Here is a 22,185-nt window from a genome sequence, read left to right as displayed (position 1 = left end):
CTGGGTTCAATCCCTGGGTTGGGAAGATCCCCTGGAGAAGGGAAAGGCTATGCAGTCTATTCTTGCCTGGAGAATTCCATGGACTGTATAGTCCATGGGATCACAAAGAGTCAGATACGACTGAGCAACTTTAACTTCACTTTAATCTCTGCTCCAGATAAGGAAGAGTCTTAACCCTTCCTTATGCTCACTACCAACCGTATTAAAATAATGTATACTTTCCTGTATTTGCCAGGTTATATGATGTCTTTTCCCCTTTGTTGGTACTGTCTCTTCTATCTATAATGTCCTGGAAAATGTTTATTCATTCTTTGCAACCGCTTGATAAAAGAGGGTTGATAAGTCCTTAACATATACCCCCGTTGGCCTAAAGAAGAATTCTCCTATTGCACATATTTTATTAAAAATACTTGTTCTGTTATGTCTTCCTTGTTAAACTGTAATCCTTGAAGCCAGGAGCACATGCTCTTTCGTCTCTAGTATCTGGCACAGTGCTGGCATACTGTGGGTACTCAGTAAATGGTGGTTTAAAACCAAAAGTACTTGACAGGTGCAATAGTTGATCTGAACTTATTTGGTGAAGCAGTATAAGAAATTTTGTATTCAGTGGGTAAGACAGTAAGTCTTATTTAATAGAAATGTCAGCATACACGATTCAGAGGGTCTGAGAAACTTGAAATTGTGAACACAAGTGTGCAATGCTTACTTGTGAACATAAACAGTTTGTATGTCTTTTTTTTTTTCCTGGAGAAAAGGTCCATACTCTTAATCATAGTCTCTAGAGGATCTATGGTCCCAAAAAGATTGATGGCTCCTAGGATGCAGATTCCTTTCTATATTTCAGCCATAATCCTCTCGCTCATTGAATGTAAATCAGTTCAGTCTTGATTCAAGGGATCCACTTCCAGAAATCCCTCATAAGAAAACGACCTAAAAAGCAGAAATTTTTGTGTGGAAAAAAAAATCTTCCCCCGAGTTGTATATAAAGTTTAAAAAGTGGAGACGAACTTTAGATGTTCAACCATAGACATGGCTTAGTGCATACACTGTTAAATGAACATTTGGTCATTAAGAATAAGGAAGAATGATTAGAAACAGAATGAAAAATAGAATATTTTGAAAATGTGCATGCAATTCTCCTCCTGGTGTATAGTTTAGAGAAACTTATGAATGTGTACCAGGACCCACATTTCAAACTCTTCATCGCAGCATCATTTGTCATAGCAAAATAACTGGAAACATCCCAATTGCCTATCAGTAGAAGAACGGATTAATTGTGGCCTATCCATATACTTTGGAGAAGGCAATGGCACCCCACTCCAGTACTCTTGCCTGGAGAGTCCCATGGATGGAGGAGCCCGGTGGGCTGCAATCCATGGGTTGCTAAGAGTCGGACACGACTGAGCGACTTCACTTTCACTTTCACTTTCCTGCATTGGAGAAGGAAATGGCAACCCACTCCCGTGTTCTTGCCTGGAGAATCCCGGGGACGGGGAAGCCTGGTGGGCTGCAGTCCATGGGGTCGCACAGAGCCGGACACGACTGAAGCGACTCAGCAGCAGCAGCAGCAGCATCAGCATCCATATACTTTGAATAGAATTTTATACAGTGGTCAAAAATGAATGAATTACAGCTATCTACATCAGTATGGATGAGTCTCAAGACATAATGTCAAGCAAAAAAAGCTAGGCATAGAATACATACAATATGATTTCTTATATATAATGACCAAAAATGGGAAATGTAATATGTTGTTTAAAAAGACATTATACAGGAAAACTATGAAGAAAAAGGAATGATGAATACATGAGTATAAAGACAATGATGATGGATATCATCACATTATCTGTTCAGTTTGAGGGCTGGGACTGTCTTCATTTTTTAATGCCATTGCCAAGCACAGTCCTGGCACCAGAAAGTGCTCAACAAACGTGAGTGAATGATGGACTCTGCTACACTGCAGTGCCTACACTGGTAAGTACGGTAAAGGCATGTAAGAACTGCAAAGAAGGCTTTAAAGTAAAGCAAGTCTAAACCAGAAACCAAATGGACTGCGATTTGGGGCGGCACCAAGCCACTTGTAAACAGGGATGTTTCTGAGTGACGCTGGGAATAAACAGCGCAGAATCCCCTCCAGTGGAGCGGGGCTGATGAAGCTCACTCCTGCACTGCACGGAGGTCTTGTCCACAGACAGGACTGTGTACCCTCACACGTGCGCTGCCTGGGCAGGAAGCAAACTTAGTCTGCTATGTGGATGCTTTTGGTGTCCTCCCCTTTCTGCCTTTGTTTCCAGAAGCTTGCAGAACTGAGAGGCTATATCTCAGCTTTTTAATTCCCCCCAAATATTTCCCAAATGAGCCATTGTTATCTCTAATCACCATGGCCAGGGGATCATCCAGTTTCATCTGAAGAGGCTACTTCTGGCAAGAGATGAGATTCTTCCAGACAAGGATAGGGACATTAATGATCGTCTGTGTAGATCCTGTTTTAGTTGAGGTAATAATTTGGGGGCAGTTAAGCAACTCGTGTAGACTCCAATGGGCCGTGAATCCCCAAAGGAATTGTCTGAAGTGGAGAGGGCTTTGTATTCCAGAGCAAGGATCAGAGTTTGGTTAACAGTTATGTTTTGAATTTGCTCCAGTTAAAATGGAAAGGAAGCAGATATATTAACAGGTATTGGTCCCGGGTAAAGGATGAGCTTCATTTACTTATAATTTGTACCTCACCTTTTTGTATTAAAAGACAGAGATCATTAAGCCACCAATTAAGGATGAAAGGACCAGTTTAGTATATCAAAGAGGAGGAGGAGGTACACTAGCCAAGTTAGGCTAAGACTACATTAGCAACTGTGCCAAAGCCTCTGAGTGTGTGGATCACAACAAACTGTGGACAATTCTGAAAGAGATGGGAATACCAGACCATCTGACCTGCCTCTCGAGGAATCTGTATGCAGGTCAGGAAGCAACAGTTAGAACTGGACATGGAATAACAGACTGGTTCCAAATAGGGAAAGGAGTACGTCAAGACTGTATATTGTCACCCTGCTTATTTAACTTATATGCAGAGTACATCATGAGAAACGCTGGGCTGGAAGAAGCACAAGCTGGAATCAAGATTGCCAGGAGAAATATCAATAACCTCAGATATGCAGACGACACCACCCTTATGGCAGAAAGTGAAGAACTAAAGCGCCTCGTGATGAATGAAAGAGGAGAGTGAAAAAGCTGGCTTAAAGCTCAACATTCAGAAAACAAAGATCATGGCATCCGGTCCCATCACTTCATGGGAAATAGATGGGGAAACTGTCAGACTTTATTTTTCTGGGCTCCAAAGTCACTGCAGATGGTGATTGCAGCCATGAAATTAAAAGATGCTTACTCCTTGGAAGGAAAGTTATGACTAACCTAGACAGCATATTAAAAATCAGAGACATTACTTTGTCAACAAAGGTCCGTCTAGTCAAGGCTATGGTTTTTCCAATAGTCATGTATGGATGTGAGAGTTGGACTATAAAGAAAGCCGAGAGCAGAAGAATTGATGCTTTTGAACTGTGGTATTGGAGAAGACTCTTGAGAGTCCCTTGGACTGAAAGGAGATCCAACCAGTCCATCCTAAAGGAGATCAGTCCTGGGTGTTCATTGGAAGGACTGATGTTGAAGCTGAAGCTCCAGTACTTTGGCCACCTGATGCGAAGAGCTGACTCATTTGAAAAGACCCTGATGCCAAGAAAGATCGAAGGCAGGAGGAGAAGGGGACCACAGAGGATGAGATGGCTGGATGGCATCACCGACTCAATGGACATGAGTTTGGGTGGACTCCGGGAGTTGGTGATGGACAGGGAGGCCTGGCGTGCTGCAGTCCATGGGGTCTCAAAGAGTCAGACATGACTGAGCGACTGAACTGAACTGAACTGAACATTAGCAGCTGACACCTAATTTAGCTTACTTTCCCAGCAACCAACGACATAGATTACTTGTTGTTCAGTATTCAGGATTGATTTCCTTCTCCATGTACCAACTCTCACATCTGTACATGACTACATAGCTTTGACTATACAGACAGATTACTTAGCTATTACTAATGAATGGATACATCTTGGAACATCAACAGAAAAGCTCTTTAACAATACAAAGAGCAAATGAAAGCTCTTTAACGATACAAAGAGCATCAGCTTTGGAAGAAGAGAGGATTCCAGTGCGGGCTCCAGTGTAGTGCCTTGGGCAGGTTAACAGAGGGCCCCTGGTCCTTCTCTCCTCCCTGTAGAAGAGTAATGATGCTGACCCCTTAGGGCGCACTGAGGACGCATGGGAAGCACCCCAGCGCGTGCCACGTCTGTAGTGAATGCTGGGTCCTGTCCTCTCTCCCTTTATTTAGGAGGCCTTCAATTAAGGCATTACCCACCCCCCAAAATGCAGTGTTCTTCTTTCACCGTTGGGTAGTACCAGGTGGCTTGTTCTCTGAACAGAAAACCAACCCATAGCCCAGTATCGGAGGAAGGCCACTCCTAGGTTTTAGGTATCTTTGGAATGAAAGGAGATACTTCTCTGAGCTGAATCGCTGCTGTTCCTGTGCTGTGGTGGGTGACCCCGGGACCAGGGGGGCGTCCACAGGGGGCTGGAGCAGGCAGCGTGGCATCTTGCAGCATTCCTGTGCTTCTACGGGGATTCATGGAGTCGGTATGTTTGCCTGCGGGAAAGGGATGGGACGTGAGTGCTGGGGAGTGGGGAGAGTTCAGGCCTTGGAGTCTGCTCTGAACAGGCTGTAATCCGTGCTCTGATTGTACACAATGAACCAGGGCAGGCCATGGATCCCACCAGTTCTCAATATTTCCATCGATACATCCAAGAGATTGAGTTAAATGGTTTCTGTGAGAGCCTTTTTTCATTCCTGTATTCTGTTAGGCAGAGAAAAAAGTGTTTGGGACAAGATCACTAATTCTGATAAAGATTTATAATTCATTCTTTTACCAACATTTATTAAACACCTATTATTTGCCACGCACTATAAGAGATCTTTAAAATCCCCCTTCTCCGGAGGGTCTTCCCAGCCCAGAGATTGAGCCCAGGTTTCCTGCACTGCAGAGTAGTCGGACAAAAAAAGAAGAAGAATCTAAATTGGAAAGGAAGAAGTAAAATTGTCACCATCTGCAGATGACATGATGTTTTACATAGAAAATTCTAAAGACACTACCAAAAACCTGCTGGAGCTCATCAGTGAGTTCAGTAAAGTTGCAAGATACAAAATAAATACACAGAAATCCCTTGCACTTTCTGTACAGTAACAGTGAGCTGTCAGAGAAATTAAGAAAACAAGCCCATTTACAGTCACACCAAAAAGAGTAAAGTACGCCAGAATGAGTCTAAATATGGAGGAAAATACCCGTATTCAGAAAACTATAAGACCCCTTGGAGTAGGGAATGGCAGCCCACTCCAGTATTCTTGCCTGGAGAATCCCAGGGATGGAGGAGCCTGGTGGCAACAGTCCATGGGATCTCAGGAGCCAGACACGACTGAGTGACTAAGCGCACGTATAGACCTTGGGGTGTAGAATTAAAAGTTCCCATTTTCAGAGGAAGCCAGGCACAAAAAGTGTACATACTATAATGCCTGGTACACGAAGCTCTAGAAAAGGCAAATCTTTAATGCTAGAAAGCAGACCATGGTTTCCTACATGAAAAAACAAACTTATGGTCTCCTTAGGGGAGAGAGAGGGGGAGGGCCAAATGAGGAGTATGGGATTAACACATTCAGACTGAAATATAGAAAATAGATAAGCCGCAAGGACCTACTGAATGGCACAGGGACTTAAACCCAGTATCTTGTAACAACCTATAAAGGGATATAATCTGAGAAACAAAACAAAAGTGAATCACTCTGTTGTACACCTGAAACTGTAAGTCGACTGTACTTCAAAAAAAAAGATAAAAAATTTAAAGATTAAGTTCTTCATTCCCGTAACCACATTACCAGGGTTCAATAGCCACACATGGCCAGTGGCTGCTCCATCGGACAGTGCTAATTCAGAACATTTCCATCATCTGGGTTCTTTCGCAGAGCACTGTTCTGTGTCTTGGCTGTGGTGGTGGTTACCTGGGCATATACATTTGCCAAAGCAGGTCAGAATGTATACTTAAATCATCTCTGTGTTACTGTATGTAGATTATAGCTCAGTGAAATTGATGGACAGGGAGGTCTGGTGTGCTGCGGTTCATGGGGTTGCAAAGAGTCGGACACGACTGAGCGACTGAACTGAACTGACAACTGATGTAAAATAAAATCCTGTTCTCAAGGAGCTCAGTCTAATTGAGGAGACAGGCAAGTTAGTGGATGATTATAGAGCTGTGTTAGTGCCGTAAGTAAGACCCGGGTACCCTGGAAGTTCAGCGAGTTAGTGGATGATTATAGAGCTGTGTTAGTGCCATAAGTAAGACCCGGGTACCCTGGAAGTTCAGCGAGTTAGTGGATGATTATAGAGCTGTGTTAGTGCCGTAAGTAAGACCCGCGTACCCTGGAAGTTCAGCGAGTTAGTGGATGATTATAGAGCTGTGTTAGTGCCGTAAGTAAGACCCGGGTACCCTGGAAGTTCAGCGAGTTAGTGGATGATTATAGAGCTGTGTTAGTGCCGTAAGTAAGACCCGGGTACCCTGGAAGTTCAGCGAGTTAGTGGATGATTATAGAGCTGTGTTAGTGCCGTAAGTAAGACCCGGGTACCCTGGAAGTTCAGAGGTGCAGCAACTATAGAGATGGTGGCCCAGAACATTCTCTTAAACTATGGGTGGGGAAACTCTGGGAATTAGGCCGAGAAGGGGAAGGAGAGGGATTCTAGATTCTTCAGAAGCACTAGCACACAGAGTTCCTTTGGGAGTTAGGAAAAGATGCTCCTTCTTTGGAGTGGACTCAGCGTGGGAAGTGGAGCCCCCAGCCTGGCAAGCAGAGCGTGGGCTGGACTTCAAGCCTCTGCCCATCCTTGGCTGGGCGTCCTCAACAGGGCGCCGGCTGTGCAGTCAGGGGGAGAGGCATATGCGGGGACACAGGTCCTTCACATTCATCCCTTTGAGGAATCGGGTCCTACAGCCCTTCCCTGTGGTCCTCCTTCAGAGGTCCTGGCCTGTTCTCTTATTAGGAATCACCACATTTAAGGGAGAAGTGACGTGTACCACCCCATCCTGCAAATCATGATCAAGACATTGAGATTCTTTTAATCTGCAAAATGTCCAGAAGATTGATTAGCTCAGTTTCCCGTCTTTGCCTACAGCTGTTGCTGTTTTACAAATTCAAGTGTGCAGCTGGGAAGAATGCTTGTAAGCTCTCCCTGGTACCTTAGGACAGTCTTCCCAGAAGTCTTGGACTCTCTTATAGTCAGACTCTGGCTTTGGCTGCATGGGGATCTGGCCATGGTACTGAGCGTGATCAATTTAGGCAGGGAGATCTTGATTTGAGATGCCTTCTGTAAGTTTCACACACACACACACACACACACACACACACACACACCTCCCAGGAGCACCAGCTTTTGGCAACTAGAAAACTTGAGGTCCAAGTTTCTTCCTCTGTGACTAGCTTACCGTGTGACTTCGGAAAAAATCAGTTCTTGTCTCTTGGGACTCAGTTTCCTTATTCATAAAGGACAGCAAACTTGTTAGAATTATGAGACAGCTTCAAGGAAACTGACATGGGCTTGGTAAATGGGGCTGCACCAAACAGCGGTCTTCTTTTATTTCTGGCAAGTGCCGGTTTCTCCTCTGCCTTTGCAGGGCACACATCTTGCTTATAAAACACCTTTACCCCTACCTCTCAGTCCGAATGACTCATCTGCATCTGTTCTCTCTGTGCCCCTAGAATCTTACTCTTGTTATTCTTATACCAATGAAGTATTCAAATGTTTTATTTTGGTTTATAATACTTATCTGCACTTTAACCAGCTTAGTGACTGCAGAGATAACAGCAATTCAGTGAAAGGCACAGTGGCATGGTTTTCAAAAGCCTGGGCTGTAGGATAAAGTCTGGGTTCGGCTCCCAGCCCCACCACTTGGCTGCCGAGCGACCAGACAAAGCCTCTCCTGCTCAGCCTCAGTCGTGCCAACCGTGAGCTGGGCCATAGTCAGTCTCTGCTTCACGCTTACCATAGTGCCCAGCAAAGAGCTCAGTGTGCGGCGACTAGCATCATCATTTATGGAAGGGAGAGCTGAGGGGAGCCTCAACGTTTAAATCTAATGCGCTGAATCTACAGACGAGAAAAGAAGCCCAGAGAGGTGCATTGGCAGATCTAAGGCCATAGGTGCTGGTATGTGTTACCCTCTGGAGCCCAATAATCTACATGCTATCCCCTCGATACTGAGTGTTTCTCACCCCCCTCCCCACCTGGAGAAGAAAATCAGCTAGAGTTAATCTGACAGCCGGGCACTGAGCACAGCGCAGTGTGGGGCCAGGCGTCGTCCTGGAGGACAGCATCCTGTGGGGAGACGGGGGCACTGACGGGAACTGCTCAAGGGCTGCCGCTGCTGAGAGCTGGCTGGGAAGAGAGCTGTGAGCAAGGGGCAGGTCACGGGCCAGGAGTACTGCGGACCTGGGACCAGACAGACCTGGGTTCGAATCTTGGCACACCTCTTTGTTCAAAGGGCGACCTGGTCAAATCTAGGACAATTTGTGTGACAGAAGAAATAACGATGGTAATATGTTCTAACCCACAAGGTAAAACAAAGATCCACGAGTCCATCCTGATTTAAATAAACAAACTGGATAAATGAAGGAGGAGAGAAAGCTCTCCCTCACAGTGGAACTCCAATGAGTAAAGAGAGAAGGGATGATGAAAATGCGACAGCATGGATGGGCGAAGCACGCTGTGAGATTCTCGGTAAGAATTATCAATGGGCACTGAAATAAGCGGGTGAAAATCTGATGAAAAATGGGGTATTTATGTAGTTTCAAATATCACCATGATTTTTATTAATTTTAAAAAATAGCAATTTTATCACGGAGAATCCTCGCAGACATCACCTTACTCAAGAACACAGAGTTAACAGCACCAACTGAAGGGACGTGTTAACATCGGCTACCTCCTGGGCTTCCCAGGTGGCGCAGTGAAGAATCCATCTTTACTGGTGCAGATGATAAAGATCCATCTGCCAATGCAGAAGATGCAGGAAATGCTAGCTCAACCCTGGGTCGGGAAGACCCCCTGGAGAAGGAAATGGCAACCCACTCCAGTATTTTTGCCAGGAAAATCCCATGGACAGAGGAGCCTGATGGGCTACAGTCCATGGAGTCGTAAAGAGTCGGACACAGCTGAGCGACTGAGCACGCACACGCCTCCTGGTGGCCGAGGGAGGCACAGCATCACTTGTGAGGCACTTTTGCCAAACGTGCACGGCCTCAATGAGCCCAGCTCACTGGCGGGAACTTGCCTCAAGTGTCAACATCATGAAAGACATGGACAGAGCACCATGGAGTCCTGGATGGCTCCTGGGCCAAAAAAAGGCATTAATGGGAAAACTGATTAAATGTAAATAAAGTCTGTAGTGAATCATATCATATCAATGTAATTTCTTATTTTTGACAATTGTGTTATGGTTAGGTAAAATATTAGTGTTTTAGGAAGCTGGGTGAAGGTTATATAAGTAAATCTCTGCACTCGTTTTGCAACTTTTTCTAAGATTGAAATTATTTCTAAATGAAAAGCTAAGAAAGAGAGAGAGAAAGGAAGAAAGTGTGGCTGTTGGCAAATCTCTTCCCTTTCCTGAGCCTTACTTTCCTAAACTGAAGAGCAAGACAGCCATCCTAATCTTCTTCACAGTGTTGTAAGGATAAAATGAAACAGTGCAAAGTAGCCGTGTGCGTGAACTGATGCTGTAAAAACTTATTTTTGCTGCTAGTAATGGCAGCGCCTGTGTCTTGAGGGTTCTACCCTAATGAGAAACATCTGGCTGCAAGCGACTTCCTCCCAGCCATTCGATATGACCTTGCCCAAGGAAATAATAATGCCAGCTTTGTGGCTGGGTGGCTGTCGTCAAGGAGATGGCGCCAGATAGCCCAAACAGCTGGTGGTAGTGACGTCACCTCCAGGCTTGACAGAAAGAAAGGCCATGGTGAGACCGAGACGGGGCAAAGGGCTTCGTCCCTGACCATGAAAACAGGAAAAACAACTTCCCAAATAGCCCATCTTTTGTGCAATTGATTCTATTTTCAGTTTCAAGGTTCACTATCTCTTTAGCACACAAGCCAGGAATATGGCCATTTGCTGAACAGGCAGTAGACTCATCATAAGGAGAACCCCTCCGGCTCTTTCTTCTTTAGCATTTCCAAAGTATCTAACGTAACCGTGTCAGCTCAGCATGGTCTCTCCCATTTTACACAAAGGAAAATCAAGGAGGAACCAGAGAAAGAGACCCAGGTCCCAGGATAAGTTGGACGACCTCCCAGAGTCAGGATCCCGGCACCTAGACTTCCGGTCCTGAGTTGCCCACATCTAGATTCATCTCAGGGCTGCCTGGAAGCAGGTGTCTAGGTTGTAGAGTCTGGTGGACATATCTCTGAAATACTACTGTCTAAATGTAGACCTCACCTCTCAATCCCAAATTCTAAAGTGGAGAGAAGCAAATCGAGAGGACAGGCTTCCTGAAACCATTAGAGCTTTCAGGAAGGGTCAGAGGGACCTGGGCTCAAGTCCCAGCTTTACCACTTACCAGCAGGGAGACCTCAAGAAGGTTATTTTTATCTCTTTCAGCCTCAGTCTTCCCATCTGTAAGTGAAATGGGGATAACAGTAGCACCTTATCCGGAGGGTGGTTGTGTTAGATGCAGTAGCATTTGTGATGTCCTTAGCACAAGTGTCGCGTAAGAAATGTCAAAATGTACACAACCCCTTCCTTCTTTCCCTTCTCAAGAGCTTTCACCTGCTGGACGGAAAGTTAGTCCCTTCATTCGGGAAGTAATGATTTGTAACTCAGCCCTCCACACCAGAACAGAGCTGGTTGTGCATTAGAAGCTTTGAAATCAACACAAAGAAATCTCCTCTAGATCTGTGAGGTCTTGAGACAGCCATCCAGTCCAATCCTCCCATTTAACCGCTGTAGGAACGGAGGCCCAGAAGAGGAGCAGTCTGCCAAAGGTCACAGGGAGTCAGTGGTGGGGTCACGGCAGGAGTCCTGACACCCCGGCCTCCCTGCCTTTGGACACGCTCATCTTATTGAACTGTTGGGTCCAGGGGATCGAGGACTGCCCCTTCCCTGCGTGCCCGCTGGTTCCTGCCCACTCTCTTTCAGGCTGTTATTTTATTGCTGATTCTGGAGGTGGGTGGAAATCTGGGGATGGGAGAGGGACAGGGGCGGTGATTTGTCGCCTTCACTAAGGGGTGTGTGTGTGAGAGAGAGAGAGAGAGAGTTGGTGGGGGGTGTGGGAGGGAGAGAGATGGGATTACCATTGACTAGGTAATAAAGGAATCTGAGGTCATCTCCACATTGTCACAAAAACCTTGCAGGATAAGATGCAAACTATTGTATATAGAATGGATAAACAACAAGGTCCTACCGTATAACACTGGGAACTATTCAATATCCTGTGATAAACCATATGGAAAAGAATCTGAGAAAGAATATTATACACGTGCGCACACACACACACACACACAAACACGCATGCTCAGCTGTGTCCGACTCTTTGTGACTCCAGGCTCCTCTGTCCATGGAATTTTCCAGGCAAGAATACTGGAGTGGGTTGCCATGTCCTCCTCCAGGGGATCTTCCCGACCCCGGGATTGAACCGTGTCTCTTGTGTCTCCTGCATTCGCAGGTGGATTCTTGACCACTGGACCACCAGGGAAGCCCATATACATACATACATACATATATACATATATATATATTTATATATCGTGTCCGACCCTGTGTGACCCCAGAGACGGCAGCCCACCCGGCTCTCCCATCCCTGGGATTCTCCGGGCAAGAACACTGGAGTGGGTTGCCATTTCCTTCTCCAATGCATGAAAGTGAAAAGTGAAAGTGAAGTCTCTCATTCGTGTCCGACTCCTAGCGATCCCATGGACTGCAGCCTACCAGGCTCCTCCATCCATGGGACCTTCCCGGCAGGAGTACTGGAGTGGGGTGCCATTGCCTTCTCCATATATATATATATAGGCTTCTCTGGTAGCTCAGATGGTAAAGAATCCACCTGCAATGCAGGAGACCTGGTTTGATCCCTGGGTTGGGAAGATCCCTTGGAGAAGGGGACATATACACACATGTATACATATATTCAACTGAATCACTTTGCTGTACAACAGAAACTAACACAGCATTCTAAGTCAATGATACTTCAATAAAATAACTTGAAGAAACCTTGCAGGATAATATTAGCCCCATTTGCCATATTGAGTGAACCATTCATCAACATATATATTTAAACCCCTGCTGGGTGCCAGGCAAAGTGCTGGATGTTGGAAATACAGCCTGAACAATTCTGAACAGTCTCTGCTCTCACAGAACTTCCAGTCTAGTGCCGAAGACATAAAAAAAAATTATATACCGAAGTATGGAATTGCATAATGTGGTAAGTGCCACAAAGGGGAAAAAAATAGATTGCTAAGAATACATAAAGGGTTTGATGTAGATCAGAGTATTAAAGAGGCCTCTTTTGGAAAGAATGAGGAAACTGAGGCTGAAGGAGGCTGGGTACATCTATCCAGTTATTCATCTTTTCAAGTTATTTTTATCCGGCTCTCTGAACTCTCCTGACAGTGTGCAGAGGAAAGTAGGAACACCGAGATGAGGAGAAGGTTGCTTTCACAGGTCAAGCTCTGCCAAAATGATCTAGTGATTGCTGTGTGCTTTAAGAAAGGCGGCCAGGGCTAGCAGAGAGCTCGGATATACTCATAGTCCGCAGGAGCCACGGATCTGTCCTGTCCACAGACTTCCGGTGCATGGGGTTAGGCGAGTCTTTCCCCTCATTTGGCCTCAGTATACTGATCCAGGTGCATTATTCGAGCCCTACAGGTAATAACAGTTCAGTAGGTGAGAGGCTGGAGAGGGAGTGTCCCTGACCACTAGGCTCATAGGGATGCGCTTATCTATTTCTAACCAAGTGTGCAAATTACTCGAGTTGGGAATATGTAGGTAGGATTTTTCTAAAGCGAGTCCCGCAACCGATTAACGGAGTTTCAGTTCAAGACGGAGGGCTTTGGAATGCCCAGACCCTAAGGTTCGGAGTATACACTTGATTAGGAGTTACGCGGATCCCAAGAAGTAGGTGTTGAATGCCCATCTCCCGCTTAAATTAACGGCCCAAATCTGGTTCAGCCCTCAACAAAGATGGCACCTGCGCTAGGCTCGGCCCGCGTGCCCTCACTAAAAATGGCGGCCCACCTCTCTTTCCTTTGGTCTTTCTGGTACAAGTGCAGGCGCTCTGCCCTTAGTTAAGATGGCGTCCCGCCAGCGCTTCCCTGCCCGGTCTCCTGGCCAGTCCGGTTGGCTTCACCGCGCGCGCTTCGGCGACCCCGCCTCGTTTCCGTAGGAAGAGGCTCCGGGAAAGATGGCGGCCGCTGCGGTTTGAATTCCAGCGGCGCCGCCGGAGTCCGAACAAGAGCTGGGTTGGAGGGGGCGGGGACCTGGGGAGCCGGGCGGGTCGCGATCCCGTGGGGGAAGCAGTGGCGCCGTCGCTAGACACCAGCGCCACCACCTCCTTTGTGTCCACGATGGACTCGGTGTTGGAAGAAGACGTCACCCTCCCCGGGACGCGTAGCGGCTGCAGGTGCGGCCCGGGCTTTGTGGGTTCGCGGTAACCGGGCCGGGGTTCCCACGGATGGGGGTTCGCTCCATCCGAGACTCGAGGTTTGCTCCTGATGGGGTTTGAGGGTTCCTGACGTGGGGAGTGTGTGAGATGGATTTCTTCGGGGGCGATCTCTTTGGGGACCCGCCCACTGATAACTGTGGTTGAGGGTCCCTACCTGCATCGCCCCCATGTCTCGTTTTGGGACATACTTTGAAGAGGAGATGAGGGACAAGTAAGGGGTTCTCTGAAAGAGAGGGAGATGGAACGCCTTGGAGCGTGCAGTTAGTGAGGGCTGGTTGAGGGACGGGGACCTTGAGGGTACTTGATGCCTCTTTGTGGTTTGGGGGTTTGCCTTCCTTGTCGGGAGTGTAGTTGGTCTGTCCAGACTTTGCTTATGGTTCACATAGTGGCCACCAAGACTCAGGCCATGGGGTGCAGTGGTTAAGAACCTAGGCTGGAGTTGAACAGAACTGATTCAAGTCCAGTTCTTTAACTAGCTGTGTGACTTTGATGAAATGACTTAATCTACTTTCCCATCTGTTAAATGGGGCTGGTAGTAATATCCGCCCAACAGAGTTGGGGTGAGGATTAGACGAGAAGATGCTTGCCCAGCAATTTGCTTGGCAGGTGTAGTGCCTGGCATATTGTTGCTGCTGCTAAGTCGCTTCAGTCGTGTCCGACTCTGTGTGACCCCATAGACGGCAGCCCACCAGGCTCCCCCATCCCTGGGATTCTCCAGGCAAGAACACTGGAGTGGGTTGCCATTTCCTTCTCCAATGCATAAAAGTGAGAAGTGAAAGTGAAGTCGCTCAGTCGTGTCCGACTCTTAGTGACCTCATGGACTGCAGCCTACCAGGCTCCTCCGTCCATAGGATTTTCCAGGCAAGAGTACTGGAGTGGGGTGCCATTGCCTTCTCTGGCCTGGCATATTATCAGTGCTTTAAAAATGATTTGGTCCCACCATTATCACCACCACCATCGTCGTGGTCATCAACAACAGTAGTACAAATTGGGGGATAATGGCCGAAAAAACCTGTCCCAAGAGGCAGTTGGAGTCCACTGCTGGTGGGTTGGGGTGTCTCTTGGGAGGAAGGCCCGAAAAGGCCCCGCACGGCTATGGAGTTGGGCCCCTTTGCTTGTCCGGGGCTCCCGGATGGGGAGAGGGTAGAAGGACTCAGAGGACAGCCCAGAGAATCTGTGGCATTTGTCGAGTTCTGCCAGGAACAGGTTGCCTCTTTTGGTCAACAGATCCTAACTGAAAGGGTGACATGTTATTTGTTGTGTGCGTATCTGGATGCTTTTAAGAGTCAAATGGACACAATTAATTCCTGAACAGCAGACATAAACAGGTCCTATCTTGGCCAAACCTGGACAAATGGTTGCTCTGTTTATTGAGAGCCTAACAGAGAAACCATTTATATGGATGACAGAGGATGAGATGGTTGGATGGCATCATCGACTCAATGAACGTGAGTGTGAGCAAACTCTGGGAGGTGGCGAAGGAATGGGAAGCCTGGTGTGCTGCAGCCATGGGGCCCTGAAGAGCCGGACCTGACTTAGCGACCGAACAGTTTTATCAGACACAGAGTCAGGCCCTTTGAAGCTCCTGCTGGTTGAATCCTGAGGCGATTTGTCATGTTCCTTTCTCATCGTCTTTCTGCCACTGCCTGGGTGTATTGTGGGTTTCCCTGGGAGCTCAGTCGGTAAGTGGTATATCACCCCTCACCTGGATTGTCCTGGTTGCCTTCACACCTCTGATAGCCTTTTATACTATAGCTCAAAAGCGCATTTTAAAAGTACAAATCTGATCATCACAGTCTGCTGCTTTATATGTTTAATGCCTTTCACTGCCATTAAGGTAAAGTCTGCTATTACTCAGGGCTTCCCAGGTGGCTCAGTAGCAAAGAATCTGCCGGCCAGTGCAGGAGACTCAAGAGTCTCCCTGGGTGGGGAAGATCTCCTGGAGTAGGAAATGGTTAACGCACTCTAGTATTCTTGCCTATGAAAATTCCATGGACAGAGGAGCCTGGAGGCCTGCAGTCCACAGGGTTGCAGAGAGTCAGGCACATCACTCTCTCAGGCAGCTTTTCACCTCTCAGCACCAGTTTTGGAACCTTGTTCAGTCGCCCAGTTGTGTCCGACTCTTTGAGACCCCGTGGACTGCAGCACACCAAGCTTCCCTGTCCATCACCACCTCCCCGAGCTTGCTCAAACTCACGTCCAGTGAGTCGGTGATGAAATCCAACCATCTCGTCCTCTGTCGTCCCCTTCTCCTCCTGCCCTCAGTCTTTCCCAGCATCAGGGTCTTTTCCGATGAGTTGGCTCTTTGCATCAGGTGGCCAAAGTATTGGAGCTTCAGCCTAGACCTAGCTGGGTTTCCATCCCACTTCTGACACTTAACAATCATGTGACCTTGGGCAAGTCACCCTCTGTGAGCCTCAGTTTTCATTATCTGTAAAATGGATGAGTCTAAAAGCGTTTAGCCCAATGTCTGACCCAGAGTAGCAACTCAACAAAACATCAAATATTTTCCTTGCCCTCCTTTCCCTCCTTTGCTGGTAACCCTGGTGCTGCATACATTCCTGAGCTAATCTCTTACCTGCTTAAGAGTCTCCCCGGCTCCCTTCTGCCCTCAGGATCAAGTTCTTTAATGTGGCTTCTGAGCTCCTTTGTACTGTGGCCCCATCCACCTCACTAGGCTCCTGTCTTCCCTCTCCCTTCCCTGTCTCCTCTCCAAGCCCGTCACCCCGCTGGCTGCCAAACTGTTATGAATGACCTGCCTTGTTCTTTCTCTGCTGGGCCTGGGTGCCTGCTGGGCCTGCCACCTGAATTGCCCTCTCTCCTCTGCTTTGCCGCCTTACTTTTCACGTCTCGGTTTAGATGTCACTGCCAGGAAGCCTTCACTGACATCCCCTCTCCCCACCTGGGCCCTCTATTCTCCTTTGGCCCCCCTTCACTGATGTATTCACAGCCCTTATTGACATCACTGAATTTTCTCTTTTTTTGACCACATCATGCCAGATCTTAGTTCACTGGCCAAAGATCAAACCCACCTCCCCTGCAGTGGAAGCTCGGAGTCTTAACCACTGGACTGCCAGAGAAGTCCCATGACTTCACTGAGTTTTATCGACTAATGCAGTTCAATCAGTATATAATTTGAGCCATGTATGTAATTTAAAGTTTTCTAATAGCCACATTAAAAGCATAAAAAGAAACTGCCGAAATTAATGTTAATAATGTTTATTTAACCTAATATTTCCATATATTATCATTCTCACTTGTAAACAAATAAATATCAATGAGCTATTTTGCTTTCTATCTGATCTTACTGAGTCTCTGAAGCCCGGGATGTGTTTTACAGTTACCGCCCTTCTCGATTTAGAGGAGCCACACCTCAGGCCTCAGTTGCTCTATAAACTGGCCGCCGCAGGCACAGCTGTCAACTTGTCTTTCTCCCAGACTCGACTCTTACTGCGTGAGAACAGGGGCTGCATTGTGACCATCTTTGTGATGTGACCTCCTAACCTGGTATCTGGCTCATGGTAGGGGCTCAGTACCTGTCTGTTAATTCCCTGAATGAACAATGGTCCGGTGAGGTCATGATTTTATTCACTTTTTCCAGGTGAGGACACTGAGGTTCAGAGAGGTGAAGTGAGCACCCTGAGATCCCACCAAAAAGTATGTGATCAAGCCAGGATTTAAAATCCAGCTACATATTCCAAAGCCTGGCTCTCGGTGCCCTATCCTGCCTTCCAGCTAGTTCTCTGAACCGATTCTGAGAGGATTCTGGAAGGATTTTGTGGAACTGCTGTGGGCTGGAACTGGTCCTCAAAGAGTCAGCTTCTCCATCAGGTGGTCCTAGTGGAGGAGAGAAACCCCTGGAACGTGAGGAATCTTTTTATGCTGATATGGATACTCTCCTGCTTGGTAATTTCCAGGCCCCGGTTGTAGAGACTGAACTGAAGTCTGATTGTCCTCGGCCTTTTGTTGCGTCAGGGCAGTGTGCCCTCTCGAGGCTTGATCACCGGTGGGTGCCCCAGGAGCTCCGGCTCTGTGAGGTTTAGGCCTGGATCCCGGTCCCTGAGGCCCCTTCATTAGGTCCCGCCCGATGGTGTCGAAAGGACTGGCTTTGTACGCAGGACGCCTGCGTCAGAATCCTGCTTCAGCGGGGTACTAGCCATGTTGCTGGAGTTTTTCACGTAACTGTCCTAATCCTCAATTTCTCTTCAGTGACAGTTTTCTGTTTTGTTGGGTGACTTTGTGGACGAAGCAAAGTTGTATGTTTTAAGCACCTAGAACCGATGGGGGAGTACGTTCAGTGTCGGATGGTTTTTGTTGAGCTGTTACCGTGTTGTAGCGTTTTCTGGACAAAGTCCTCTGTGCCCACTCCCCTGGGTTCACCCCTTCGGTTTCATGCCCAGGATTCTGCCTCTGCCTGTGAGTTTCCGAAGGCCTGGCCAGGCCTGTTCACCTGTGGGTTCCTTAAGCACATGGCCATTAAGTGCCTCCTGCCTGGTTAGGGGCAGACCGAAAAAAAAAACACGTCTCCTATAGGTTTGTACACAGTTCTTTCTTAGGCGAAGAATACCTTCGTGGATTTTGTAGAAGGAGATTGAGAAAGAGGATGGCGGGATGAAATTTCTGGTGAAGGCTTGAAAGCCTGATCCAAGGCCGACCTCGGACTAGAGGTACCCCTGGGCTGTGAGGTTTGGGGAGACGCTCCCGGTCGCCAGGGTTAGCTCAGCAAGGGCAGGGAGCTGTGTGTGGCTTCTTCCCGACTGGATCTTTAGGAAGAACGATGTCTGGTACATAGTATACGCTCAACAGTTATTTGTTGAATGAATCAGTTTTGTTCAGCCTCTATTTGAAAAGATAAATACCGTGAACACAGGCTCCCCATTTTGTAGTGAAATGCTGCTTTATATTCTGCGTGAAAAAGTGCACAGCAGAGTGTAAATGGTGCAACTTGTTGGAACACAGTTTGGCATTAAAAATGTGCCTTGTGTTTTTTTAACAGCTTTACTGAAATGTGATTTATATGCCATAAAGTTTACCCATTTGAAATACACTATTCAGTGTTTTTTTTTCCAGTATATCTACAGAGTTGTGCAATCATCACCATAATCTTAATTTTAGAACATTTTCATCATCCAAAAAAAACCCTGTGCCCATTAGCATTTACTTCCAGTCTTAGCTTGGGCTGCTGTAACAAAAAACTGTAGACTAGGTAACTTACTGACTACCTGCGTGCATGCTCAGTGGTGTCCAACTCTTCACACCCCCATGGACTGCAGCCCTCCAGGCTTCTCTGTCCTTGGGGTTTTCCAGGCAAGAGTACTGGAGTGGGTTGCCATTTTCTACGCCAGGGGATCTTCCTGACCCAGGAATTGAAGCCATGTCTCCTGTGCCTCCTGCATCGGCAGACGGATTCTTTACCACTAGCACCGCCTGGGAAGCCCATTATTGACAACAGAAATTGGTTTCTCACAGTTCCTGCATCTGGAAGTCTGAGGTCAGGGTGCCAGTGTGGTCAGGTTCTGGTGAGGACCTCCTTCTTACTGCATCCTCACATGGTGGAGAGCAAAGAGAGGACGTAGGAGCTCTGGAAACGCTTAGAGACACCAGTGCCATTCCTGAGGCTCCACCGTCTCCAGCTCATCTGGTCGTAATCACCTCCCCAAGGCTCACCTCCTGATACATCCCGCAGGTGGGGGCTGGGTTTTATCACATGAATTCCAGGGGACACGTTCAGTCACCACACTCCCCGTTTCCACTCCCTGCCCGCTTCCTGCACCCTGCTGCTGCTGCCGCCGCCGCCAAGTCGCTTCAGTCATGTCCGACTCTGTGCGACCCCACAGACGGCAGCCCACCAGGCTCCCCCGTCCCTGGGATTCTCTAGGCAAGAACACCGAGGCAACCACAATCTGCTCTTTGTCTATTGGTTTGCCTGCTCTGGGCATTTCATAAAAACGAGACGCTACAATGTGTGGACTCTTGTGAGATCCCTCGGTGTTGTAGCCTGTGTTAGTACCTCACTCCTTTCTGTGACTGAGGGCTGTTATAAACATGTACCCGTTTTTGTTTGTTCATTGGTTGCTGATATTTAGGTTGTTTCTGCTTTTCTGGCTCTTTGCTATATCAGCATTTATGTGTGTACAAGTTTTTGTGTGGACATAAATTTTCATTTCTCTGGGAGTAGGGTTGCTGAGTCGTGTGGTAACTCTGTGTATTTAGCATTTGGAGGAACTGCTCAGCTCTTTTCCAAAGCGGCAGCACCATCTCACACTCAGCATCCTACACTCTGTGTGAGGATCCTTATTTCTCCATGGCCTTGCCGGCACTTGTCATTGTCTGTCTTTTATTGTGGCCATCCTGTGGGATGTGGCATGGCATCTCACTGGGGTACTGATTTGCATTTCCCTACCAGCTGACCACGTGGGACATTTTTTCATGTGGCTTATTAGCCACTTGTATATTTTCAAATCCTTTGCCCACTGAAAAAATGTAACTGTATTTAGACATGGCAATTCCACTTCTTGTTATCTGTCGAAAAATCCTCCTGCTTGTGGACAGTGAGACCCGTATAAGGAGATACAGCATTGTTTGTGAAAGGAACAACTTGGAAAGAAATTGAGTTTCCTACACAGTACCTGGTAAATAGACATCCTTTTTAGAGGTCTCTTTCAGACTGTGACCCGTGTCAACTTGTGAAATTCGATTTAGTAGGTCGGAACCAGAATTAAGCAAAAAAGAAGAAAGGAACAGGACAGCAGGCACTTGAAGAATGAAGGCTAACGTGTTTCCTTCTCTTGGTTGGGGTCAGTGAGGTTTGAAAAACGCTGCTGTAGAATGCTCTGCAGGAGTTAAGGACGCTGCTGTAGATCTGTTTGTACTGTCGTGAAAACATCTCGACACGTTCAGTGAAGACGCTGCAGAACAGTGTGCGCTTACACACGCGGAGAAAGGTCGGGAATGTCTTACTGACGAGAGTGGTTCCTTCTTCCGGGAGACCAAGATGCGAGTATAGTCAAGAAGAATTTGTCCGTCTCTTGCATTTATGTGTAGTTTTCTCTCATTACGAACAGATGACCCAGAGTGAAAAGCACGCTGTTGAGAGACAGACCGGAGTGTACTTGGTGTGCGATTTCTGAATGGGACGTGCAGTCTGATCCAGGCCGCTCACAGCCCTTCGTCGGTGAAACGCGTCGGGGCCCTCGCCTGGACGGCCGCTGGTTGGGTGCCGCCAGGGCAGGCCCCGTTGGCAGCGGCTGAGCGAGGCGGGGCGGCGGCGAGGCGCAGGGGTGTCGGTTCACTTGCCCGCGGGGCTGAAGGCCCTGCCTCGGGGCGCCGGGCCCTCACCGCGGCCCTTGAGGGCGCGTGGGGCCGGGGTGGTACGCAGGCGAAGAGCATGGGCTCTGCAACCAGGCCGGCTGCGGTCTTTCAGCGTAGTCACTCTGCCAGGCCTCCCTTTTCCTCGCTTGAGACAACGGCAGCCCTGAAAAAGGACTGCGGAGCCCAGGTGGGCTGTGGTGAGGAGGCGGCGCCAGGCCGCCCGTCCCTGGGCGCAGGGTCCGTCTGTGCAGGCGCCCCTGCGGATGGCAGCCGCGGTTATGCTGTGCTCTGCAGGTGAGGACGCTGGCCCTGACCAGGTGCCCTCTGAGTAGGAGCTGAGTGCCTGGAATGGGCCCTGAGACACCGGATTTTGGCCTCAACTTTGCTACCCAACCCTGTGTGATTTGGAGCACATAAGCTCCTTCCCTTCCCGAAACTTGGTCTCCTCCATCCACACCATGATAAAGTCTCATCTCAGCCCTCTTCCTTTGCCTGGGTTTGATTTTGGATGGGGACCCAGAAAGCCCCAACCTAGGCCCAGAGTGAGGGATCAGAATGGATACCTAAAGCTGAAGGCTTGAAGCTGGAGGTGTGGCTGGAACCGACAGAGAGCCCTGATGCGCGAGGGTCACGACATTTCAAAGGGGGAGCAGGTAAAGCCCACATGGAGGTTTGACGGGAGCCAGGCCGGAATTTCTGCGTTTAAGAGCGGTTTCTTCTAAGAGTTGCAGTGTCAAATGGCATTTTTCATGTTTTGCCTCTTGGAAACTTGTCTAAGACCAGATTCTTTGGCTTTGCCTGCCACGTGGCTTTCAGCCGTGACTGGTGTTGGCTTGAGTCACTGATCGGCCATTTCCTCCAATGGTAGCGAATCAATGGCTGTGATGGAGAGAAGCCCAGACTTGGGGATGTAGAGACCAGAGTCGGCTGAGCTTCCCAGGAAGCTGTTTGTGTAGTTTTGGGGCCACTGAGCCACCAACTGCAAAGAGTGGTGGCAAACTTTTACAATTTGTTTAGAAAATGGAGTTTGTCCTAGTGATACTGGAGGGAGTTGAGAATTATAAAGAGTTAAAAAGGAAAATATTGAATATC

At 47.8% G+C, this 22,185-nt stretch overlaps 1 protein-coding gene and 1 long non-coding RNA gene across 9 annotated transcripts in view; both read left to right on the top strand.

Moving 5' to 3' along the window:
• The first annotated feature begins 1,456 nt into the window (after window positions 1-1,456).
• Window positions 1,457-9,532, top strand: LOC133253227 (uncharacterized). Its single transcript, XR_009738244.1, has 2 exons — window positions 1,457-8,855; window positions 8,965-9,532. It is a non-coding gene; the product is annotated as an uncharacterized LOC133253227 (long non-coding RNA).
• Window positions 9,533-13,496: 3,964 nt separating this feature from the next.
• CDK5RAP2 (CDK5 regulatory subunit associated protein 2) overlaps window positions 13,497-22,185 on the top strand; it is a 182,635-nt gene continuing 173,946 nt past the window's right edge. For 5 of the 8 annotated variants that reach the window (XM_061426679.1, XM_061426682.1, XM_061426678.1 and 2 more), the window contains exon 1: window positions 13,499-13,740. In XM_061426679.1, the coding sequence (XP_061282663.1) occupies window positions 13,685-13,740 (56 nt within the window). In that variant the 5' untranslated portion in view covers window positions 13,499-13,684. Of the gene's footprint in view, window positions 13,741-22,185 lie in introns of all 8 variants that reach the window. The other 3 variants (XM_061426676.1, XM_061426677.1, XM_061426680.1) reach the window with 2 other exon arrangements.

The sequence above is a fragment of the Bos javanicus genome, chromosome 8 (assembly GCF_032452875.1).
Source record: "Bos javanicus breed banteng chromosome 8, ARS-OSU_banteng_1.0, whole genome shotgun sequence".
NCBI classification, from domain to species: domain Eukaryota; kingdom Metazoa; phylum Chordata; class Mammalia; order Artiodactyla; family Bovidae; genus Bos; species Bos javanicus.
Note: the sequence above shows the minus strand (reverse complement) of the source record. Positions and strands in the feature narration are given on the sequence as shown.